At 35.3% G+C, this 10,130-nt stretch overlaps 1 protein-coding gene across 1 annotated transcript; it reads left to right on the forward strand.

The window, feature by feature from the left end:
- Positions 1–1,333: 1,333 nt before the first annotated feature.
- On the forward strand, positions 1,334–7,795 carry LOC104107075 (ABSCISIC ACID-INSENSITIVE 5-like protein 2). Its single transcript, XM_009615773.4, has 3 exons — positions 1,334–2,788; positions 2,872–2,943; positions 7,351–7,795. The coding sequence occupies exons 1-3, from the start codon at positions 1,943–1,945 to the stop codon at positions 7,429–7,431; spliced, it is 999 nt and encodes a 332-aa protein (XP_009614068.1). The 5' UTR covers positions 1,334–1,942; the 3' UTR covers positions 7,432–7,795.
- Positions 7,796–10,130: the final 2,335 nt, after the last annotated feature.

The raw sequence follows: 10,130 nt of genomic DNA on the forward strand, positions 1-10,130 counted from the left end.
GAAGTATCAAAATGCCTACTAGCAAACAGAAAAGTGAAACTGAAAAAGCATCCATTTGCAAATAACCAATTTCACTTGGGTTTTGTTAGAATCACACGCGATATAAAGGGATCGGGATATAATGGGATAAATGAGATTTCTTCACTCTTATTTAAAATTCTCGAGTCCGAACTCTAAAAATCAAAAAACCCTCGGTAGAAAGCACACGCCCTTTAATTTTAATCGGAGTCGGGTCAGTATAGGAGGAAAAATACACATCTCAACCAGCTGTGATGACTGCCAAGTCACATTAGCATGTTACAGTTTTTACTCAGTATAATAAGACTATGCCTAAAAAGATGAGCAAAGCACCACAGACCAGGTTTTGTAAAGTTTTAAGAAAGTAGAGAATCAAGTGCCAAATGTGGGAATGCTATGGACCCCTTTTCTCTCCAAACACTCACCCCATTGTCTTTATTTTTTTAATTAATAAACAGAACAAAGTGGGTATATTTTAAACTTTTATTTGTCCTAGATTGGCTTTCCACTAAATAAGTCGAATTTGATTTATTTCTGTCATTTTTAATTGAAATAACAATTTGATCACTGCCTCTCTTTTTAACTTTTTTAGTTGCTCCTACTTTTCTTTTATTCCTCTTGCTTTTTGGTTAAATTGATTCAGACTTTTCTTCTGAAAGCTTAAGAGAAAAAGAAAAAAACGAAAAGTACTTTAATCATCTTTTAACGTTAATTAATATGATCGTATTAATATTAATTTATCCATTGAAAAAATAATAAATACTTCTAAATTTTTTACTCCAAGGACAATATTGGAAAAAAAAAGTTAATTCTTTTTTGATATATGAAAAAATCAAATATTGTGAACCACAAAAACAGGTCAAAAAATTAATTAAATTAGACCGGAGGAAGTAAAAGTCAATTTATAATTTTTAAGTAGACTAATTACAGTATATTAAAACAGTCACTACTTCTTTGTTATATGCATAGTATTTAATTTAGTGTTGTTTGATTACCAAGATTAAAATATTAATTTTGATGTTTCCAAGTGTTTGATTATAAGTATAAGCTAATACTAATATAAATTCTTCACAAAAATCTTCATATTATTTATCCATATTAAATGTGGAATTATAATCATATAAATAACTTTGTTCCAAACCGATCCTATAAAAATGATGACATAGGCAAGAGTGAGGTCAAAATTGGACAATTATAAATAGTACTTAGCATATAAAACTAAGGGCTAAGATTTATTTAATTATTTAATTATCTATTTGAAAGTTGTCTTGGATGTCTAATTTTATATAGTAGTGCACATTTTTTTTCTTATTCTAGAGAGAATAGAATGTGGGTCTGCTTCTATTCTTACCTGAAGTTAGATTGAGCCTCAGGTTTTTGGCAGCAAAGCAGCATAGTTTCTGGGTTTTTTGTTCTCTCATGGCTGAATGTTGGACATATGTTGCTGCATGCAAGCTAATTCATTCCCTAAGATTATTTCCCTTTTTGAGTATTTCTTCATTTTCTTGGTAACACTGTTTCTCCCTTTTTTTAACCTCAATCCCTAGCATTTTCTTGAATTTGATCTGGGTATTTTGTTTCTTGATTATTATTATTATTTTTGAAATCTGTTGATGGGTTTTATGATTATCATTGGAAGTGATAAATGGGGTTTGATATTTTGAAATGTCTTTTGATGTGAATCATTGGGCTAAAAAAACATTGAAAGATTAGAACTTTACTTTCTTGGTGTGTTAAAAAAGGAGTCTTTATCATATCTGGAGTGGTTGATTAGTTGGGTATATTCAGGCGGGTGAGTGGAAAATTTATGTGATGTTAACCATCGGGCTAAAAACATATAAAGATTAGAACTTTAGTTTCTTGGTTTGTTAGGAGTCTTGAATTGATTTTCTGGAGTGGTTGATTAGTTGGGTAAATTTATGTGATGGGATCTCAGGGTGGTGGTGGTGGTGGTAATAGTATGGGTGCAACTCAAGCACAAGACCCAAAGCCAAATGCTTTGGCTAGGCAAGGATCATTATATAGCCTTACACTTGATGAGGTTCAGAATCAATTGGGGGATTTAGGGAAACCACTAAGTAGTATGAATCTTGATGAGCTTCTTAAGACTGTATGGACTGTTGAGGCTAGTCAAGGAATGGGGGGAACGGATTACGGGGCGCTGCATCATAGCCAGGTTGCTTCAGGGAGTTCTCTGCATCGACAGTCAAGCATCACGCTAACTGGCGATCTATGTAAGAAGACTGTTGATCAGGTTTGGCAGGATATTCAGCAGGGGCAGAAAAGGGATAATAGTGATAGGAAAACTCAGGAGAGGCAGCGTACTCTTGGTGAGATGACACTGGAGGATTTTTTGGTTAAGGCTGGAGTGGTTGCTGAGCCGACTCCGGGCAAGAGAAGTAGTTCAGGCTCTGGTTTAGGGGGTGATTCAATGGCATTGCCACAACAGCAAGCTCAGTGGTCACATTATGCAATGCCTCAGATACCACCGCAGCAACCACAACAGCAGAATATGCTACCCGTTTTTATGCCTGGACATCCGGTTCAACAGCCTTTGGCTGTTGTTGCCAACCCAATAATGGATGCAGCTTATCCTGAATCTCAGATGACAATGTCTCCAACTGCTCTGTTGGGCACATTATCGGACACACAAACACTCGGAAGAAAGAGAGTTGCACCAGAAGATGTGGTTGAGAAGACTGTTGAAAGGAGGCAGAAGAGGATGATTAAGAATAGGGAATCTGCAGCGAGGTCACGAGCAAGGAAGCAGGTGACTTTTTGAAATGTGTTGCTGAGTCTTGAATATAGTTTATCATCTCCATGGCTATTGAAATATTATCTTTTGATCAACAGGCTTACACCCATGAACTGGAGAACAAGGTTTCACGCCTCGAAGAGGAGAATGAAAGGCTCAAGAGACAAAAGGTATGTTTTGCGATAGAAAACTTTCTCGTCGGTGAATATGGTATTTATTTGCTTATCCTTCTAGTCATTATTTGAGAGTGTATGGTTATGGGTACTTTGTGTCATTTGCATTTACTTGCATTGATGTGGTCATCACTAAAAAGTGTGAATGAGTCCAAATGTTAAAACAGATGAGAAACAAATGTGAAAGAAATGTAGAACAATTTCAATGTAACAATTTTTTGATACCATTTCCAACATATAATGTTGAACTGTTTACTATTAAAACGTATATTTTTCCAGATATGTACGATTTTCACTGCTCTGCAGAACAACCTCTCATTCAATCCAGTCTAACAATCGTCTTAATTTTACTGTCTGAAGCTCTAACTCCTGAAAGAATGTTTCTTATATCTCATATTTATTAAGGTTAGAAACAAAATGATGTTGATCATTTATGCAACGAGAACAGTCGCTCTTTCTCATTCTGGGTCTTGTTTAATTTCCCTTACCCCATACGTAAGGAAAATGAACTTTGAGGGTCTAGTACTGAATTACTGTTTAGTATTATAACTTTATATTCATCCTTGTATCATTGTGTTTCATTTTGTAAAACCTCTAAACTATTACGTTTCCTTTTTGCTGGTTGAGTTGCATAAAGGTGCAGTAGCTATCTGATGGTTAAAGTTCACTGCTTATTCAGATTGGAGAAGGAAATAGCTTAATAGTTTAAAACGCTCAGGCAATCTTCCGAAATTTTATGTTAATTCTCGTGTCCCTTGGTTCATTGAAATAGGAGAAGGTGGGGGTAAGGAAGAGACAGACAACAATGTATCTTTGTAAAACCTCACTGCATTCATTCAAGTTTGTTCACGTGAGAAACTAAGATGAGAAAGGAGATGACTTAATCATCTGATCAATACAAGACACACATATTAGGCGTCAAACACAGTATACAAATGATATTTGTCCCGATGTGGGATATTTTGTTCTTCCGACGTTAAGAACTCTTCCAATAATTCCGAGCCCGATCTTTTCAAAAAAGCGCGTACAGTACTTTTGTGTTTCCGAGCTAAAGTTCTAGCACAAGAAAGTCGAAGTATATACTTTATTCGATTATCGATATAAAGTCTTTTTTTTTGGAAGATCCGCTATAATAATGAAAAAGATTTCTGCATATAAGCCCAAATCGGTCAATAATATCAAAATCTGATAAATCGGTCAAAAGATTCAACCTTTGGTGTATGTTCTCTACTTTTGGTCTATTGCTTGTATACCAGAGCTTTTCCCAACATTAATCAAAATATTTACCTCATCAATAAAGATATCCTAAACTTTACCATTCTAACACTAATTCTTTAACCTTCTAACAGTTTATGGCTTTACTTAAGGGGTTAGGAGCAAAGAGGAATGAGTGTTATGAGAGGATCATTTTCCTTTGTATACAAAAAGGGGATGGTCGTCTACATGAAAATAAAGGCAGATTGTTAGTTTTCATCCATCTGAATAGGATCAAAGTAGTATCAGTATGCATCTTCTTTCTGTGTTGGCAAGTGTACTCTTTTCAGGTTGTCTCAAGGTGCAGACATTGGAGGTAAAGTCAAAGATTAGAGGAATAGTTATGCAGTCGTCTTTGGGAGGATAGAGATGAAGATGAAAGAGTCGATGAATGAGTTTTGGAGAAACAGAGAGATTGGAAGGGGTAAGAGATCCAAAGGAAAGGGAGTGCAAGGAGGAGGTCAAGTGAGAGACTGGCGACTGCACAAGACTAGTTGGAGGCAGAATTTGAGGGCATGATGGTTAAAGGAGGAGAATGGTAATACTAGTTGGCATAAAAACCGAAATAACCGGCCAAATCAAAATTTTCGATTTTGGTTTTTCAGTTTATTTGGTTGGTTCACAGTTAATTTTTTATAACTTCAGTTCTTCGGTTCGGTGTCGGTTTCAAGGGATTGGTTTTTCGCTTTTCTTTTCTTTTCTGTTTTGTCTATTTAGTTTTTGAAAGTAGCGAACTTAGCTAAATTTTATTGACCAACTGTGTGTAACTTATGAGGCCGTATCCAAGTAGATTTATTCCTACATGAACCCAAAGTAGAAATGATTAAACCGAAACGAACATGAAAAACTAAAACCAAATCGAAATTACTACGGTTTAGGTTCGGTTATCAAAATCGACAAACCAAATACTGAACTGACTGATACCCACCCCCTAGAGTATAAAGTCAATAAGGCGGTGATGAAGGGTGAGTAGGAAATGAGAGGGGCAATGCAAGATTTTACAAACAGTTGACATGGAGGAAAATTGGGGGGGGGGGGGGGGGGTTGGGAATATTCAAATTGGAGAGGAATAAGGGATTGGTTGGAGAGACTTATAGGAGGAGATGAGGGAGGCGATGGGGGAGACAAAGCCCCGGGATCAAATGAATTCACATTGCTTTTTCTTCTCCTGCATTGTTGATCACCTATTGAGAGAGAGTTGTTGGAGACCCATCGCAGAATTTCAAGAAGCTATGGAGTTTGAAAGCAGCCTAAACGCATCCTTTATACCTAAAGAGGGAGTAATGAGCATCAAGGGTTATAGGGCTATTAGTATGCTTTGAGGCATCTATGACGTACATGCTAGACAAGACAGTGTCTGTTTCTCAAAATCTATTTGTGGAAGAAAAACAAATATTGGATGCAGTTTTGGTGGCAAATGAAGTGGTTGGCTCTAGAAGGAAGAGCCAAGGATATTATGCAAGTTGGACTTTAAGAAGACTTTTGATCGTAATTAAGAATTTTGGACTTCATCATGACGATGATGTAATTTGGTGACAAGTAGAGGAGATATCTTTTCTTAGTTATGCTATTGTCCAAACCACTAGTAAGCTTTCCACAAACTAAAGTGCATAAAAATCATAAAATTCGCCCCTTTAAACAATGTCAAAGGAAAATTCAGGGACGTCATGTTTGGTTAATTTTTTCTAAAAATCAAAGATGGGTGGCTCCAATGCTTTGGTCTAGTGGTGAAAGCGTATAGCGTGATGTGTGGCTTAGGTGCACGACGCAGATTTGAACCTTGCCGCCGCCGACAAAAGCGTGACATTTAAGTGGAAAATAGAGGGGCATGCCCATTATCCACCAAGTTTCAAACCGTGCGGCACTGGCCCTCGGGGATTTTTCAATTATCAAAAAGAAATTCAAAGATGGGGTTTAGGATGTATTTATCGAAAAAATAAAAAAAGATACACCATTTTGTTTAAAAAGCAGTTTCTGGTGTCCGACAATAACAACAACAACAACCCAGTAAAATCCCACAAGTGGAGTCTGGGGAGGGTAGAGTGTCCAACAATAAATTTTTTTAAAATCAAAAACACCAAATAGTAGGTTTTCACTATACTAACACACTAAACTAACACAAAAGGTTTTCAAAGACATGTTGTCAAAAACTAATTAAACACATTTGTCCCCCAAAGTTATTTTGCCAAAAAAACTTTTTACATATACTAGTTTGCAAAAATTAAACCAAATCAAACCCAGACAGCACCTTAAGTCAAATTGAAGGGTGTGAAGGTATCGGCTCTTAAATTTATCCTTTGTTTCTTTCAAGAAATAGGAGGGTAGCTTGACAACCAAGCATTTTGTATGAAACTGATAATGATCACAATCCGTTTCAATTTTGCCTATGTTGATGCACTCTTGTTATATTTCAAAGCCATCATGATTTTTCGTTGAGAAAAGTTCAACACTTCCTATTTTAAGTAATGAGTAATGATTTGCACGAGTAACTTCTCCTATGTAAGCTCATTTATGGCATGAGAATCTTGTCTGCCTGTAAACTGCTTCTTGCTGACACCTACACCAATGAAAGAAAAGAATTCCATGTCTTCTTCCACATGTGTTTATCCTTTTGGTTTGACTATCAGAGTATAATGCAATCTGGCAAAGAAGAGACGCAACTGAAATCATGGTCTTTGTACACTACTTTGAGGTGACCGTTAGCTGAGACTCTTGGGTGGGTGCAGAGGGAGGAAGATCTTCTAGACTGATTGATATCTTAAAAAATAGAACCAACCCCATAACTTTGTGCTACGTAAGACATGCTGCAAAGTTCTGGAACAGAATATAGTGAGTCTCAGACTCACTGCTTGGTTACAGGATCTTGGCCATCTCGAAAGCAAAATTCATGCTTTCCCTGCTTCCCATGGTCTTCCTTATTTTCTGTCTGAAAGATGTTCCGATTTAACCCTTGAAATGCTTTCTCAGAAGTCACTTATGCTGATGACTAATATGTCATATATATTGGTCAGATAGCAAAATAATTGTTACTTAGTTCTTGATGGTTTGTTGTCTTTTCAAAATTAGAAAGTATTTTGAGACTACTCCTTGTTGCCTCCATTCTCGTTCTTCTCAGCTATCAGTTTCACTGAATATTATGTTTACTTGCAGGAGATAGAGAAGGTGTTACCAAGTGTTCCACCTCCAGAGCCTAAGTATCAGCTGCGTAGAACAAGCTCCGCCCCTTTCTAACATCCAGTTTCATGTATGATGAATATGTAGATGCATAGTGTTCGTTATGTCATTGAAATTTATGTTAGCTAATCATTATCCGTCCATCTCCTTGTTCTCAGTTAACATCATTGTTCAGGAGATTGCCCTTGGCTGTCTCAACTTCTCTAGATAAGTTTCCTTGTATGTACATTTTTAATAGTTTTAACTTGAAATTGTGCGGAGGACATAGTTTTTGTAGTTTCCTTTCAGTTACTGTAAGCATTTCCAGTATGAATGCTTTCTAGACAAGTTAAAAACGAAGTTATTGTATGTTTCCAGTTGTATTAAAACGAAGGGAGAGGGGTAACCTGAAGTTTACGACTCATGTTTAGATTAACCTGAACTTTGACAAATTGTTTTCTAAGTTCAATTGTGAGGTGCACATAACTTGATTATAGTGTAGCTTTGCTAAATGTGAGCTAGTTGAACCTCATCTTTAGTTGACTCTATAGATAGCACAAAGTTCTATGTTCAGTTAGCTGAAAGGACTCGGTTAAATGGAACTTTATTGTATCTGGTGTGTGTGTGTGTGTGTTTATAATATTAAAATTTTCGAAATTATGTATAACTATGAAAATTTATATAAAATGAGTTTGAGGATTTTTTGGATCACCAAAAATAAAATAAAAAAGTACGTACGTGAATATAAATAGGAGTTACGGATTGGTAGTTACCATAACGTCAAAGTTTCTTCTTTATGTAAGGAAAATATTTTGAGCAATTTTCAGAAACCACTATTGTTTAGTGGATATTAATTTTTTATAGCTATCATATATATAATTACTTTTTATAGCTACCTTTCAATTGTTATGGTAATGTATTTGATGTATTCGCGCTACTGTATTCATGATGTATTCGCGCTATTGTGTTCATGAATACAGTAGCAAAAATCGACTAAAAAACAGGGCAGTCCAGTTGTACGTCATTGTATTCACATATATTTGCGCCATGTATTCATGAATACAGTGACGGAAATCAATATAAAAGTAGGTCTCCCCAACTGTTTAATAACTGAAAGCGGATCAATTAACGTGATACACTCCTAATATAACTCAACAAAATCAATTATAACACGCAACATTATCAATCCAATTAATGAGAAGATTTGTCAGACGCTTAACACCAAAAAACAGAGCCTTCTTCAGAGTTTCAGCCCCTCTTTTTTTTTTTTCCTGATATAGTTCGATGTTTTTTTCCCTGATATTGTTTGAGGTTCTGCTCGGAATTGATACAAGTATCTACAGAAATATTTTGAAATTCGATTTTCTAGATGGCAAGTTTAACAGTGCCAATTCGTCATTCTGGCAAGTGAAACACGTCAAATTGTTATGTCGATTATTTAATTGACGGGATATTAATAAAGGAGTATGCGTCGTACAATGATTTGGTTGCTTCAATTTCGAAGCAACTAGGCATTGATTTGAGCTTCAAGTCAATTAAAATTGAATACAAAGTGAAAGAAAATTGCACGCCTATGGAAATACACAACGACATGGGTTACATGGTGTATGTAGAGTTAAAAAGGGAGAATAGAGAATTCGGGTTGTATCCATTGTGTATAACTACATTGGATAAAGAAATTGTAGATGGAGGAAGTTTAATTCAAAGATACCTAATGCAACTTGACGCAACCGATGGGGTGAATAAATTTGATACAGTTGATACACTTGCACTTGCGTCTTTAAACTCAGGTGAACCAATTGAGATTTTCGAACTGAAAAGGGATTTGATTATTTCAAATACTAATCAAAAAGAGGTGATGGCTGGACAAGTATTTAAGGATAAGGCCACATTGAAGGCGATGATAGAGCAATATACAATTGCTGAAAGGTTTCAATTTCGGGTTTATAGGTCAAATGCTATCAGGTTTGCTTGCTACTACTTACAACCTCTTCACTAATATGCTGTATCCAACTGTATGTATATGTATTCGTAATAGTTTTATAGTGTATTCATGGCAGCATATTATAAATACAACATATATTATGTTGTATTCATAATATATGTTTTTTTCATGATATGTTTCTGTATCAGTGTTTTTAATTGAATGTGCCGAAACAGTTATAGGAGAAGTGAACTATTTATATGAATGTGTTGATAATACATTGTTGTATACAATGTACTCAAACATTTTTTTATGGTGTATTCATGTAACATACATTATATTTCATATTATGTTTCTATATTCAAAACTTTGTTGAAAAATGAAAATGTTTTGTGTCTGTGGTTAGGAGATACTTAGCCGAATCAATTGGTAGGAGTACATTGTTTAGAATTACACATAAAAATAATTTAAGAAAACCTCTTTCTGCTAATTTATCATTAATTACGTAGCTTGGAAACAAGAGCAAAGACCTAGGGAAAAAAAGGTTAACCACTAAAAAAAAAAATTAAAACGATGAAAAGAGACAAAGAATTGAACGGAGACTTGGATAATAAAAAGAACGGGACAAACCAACTCCAGAAAAGATGGAAGAAGACAAAATAAGTCAATAGGTTGGAGATTTGGAATTAAAAAAATAATAATTTAAATGATAAAATAGAATTATGGAGTAATAGGTAAGGACATAATTAGAAAAGAAAATAGGAAACGATCGCACCACACCAAATCGATTGTTTCATAAAATGGGGCTTTTGGTTGTTCCCGAACTATGTATTTAACAATACAATACAATCAA

The sequence above is a fragment of the Nicotiana tomentosiformis genome, chromosome 2, assembly GCF_000390325.3.
Source record: "Nicotiana tomentosiformis chromosome 2, ASM39032v3, whole genome shotgun sequence".
NCBI classification, from domain to species: domain Eukaryota; kingdom Viridiplantae; phylum Streptophyta; class Magnoliopsida; order Solanales; family Solanaceae; genus Nicotiana; species Nicotiana tomentosiformis.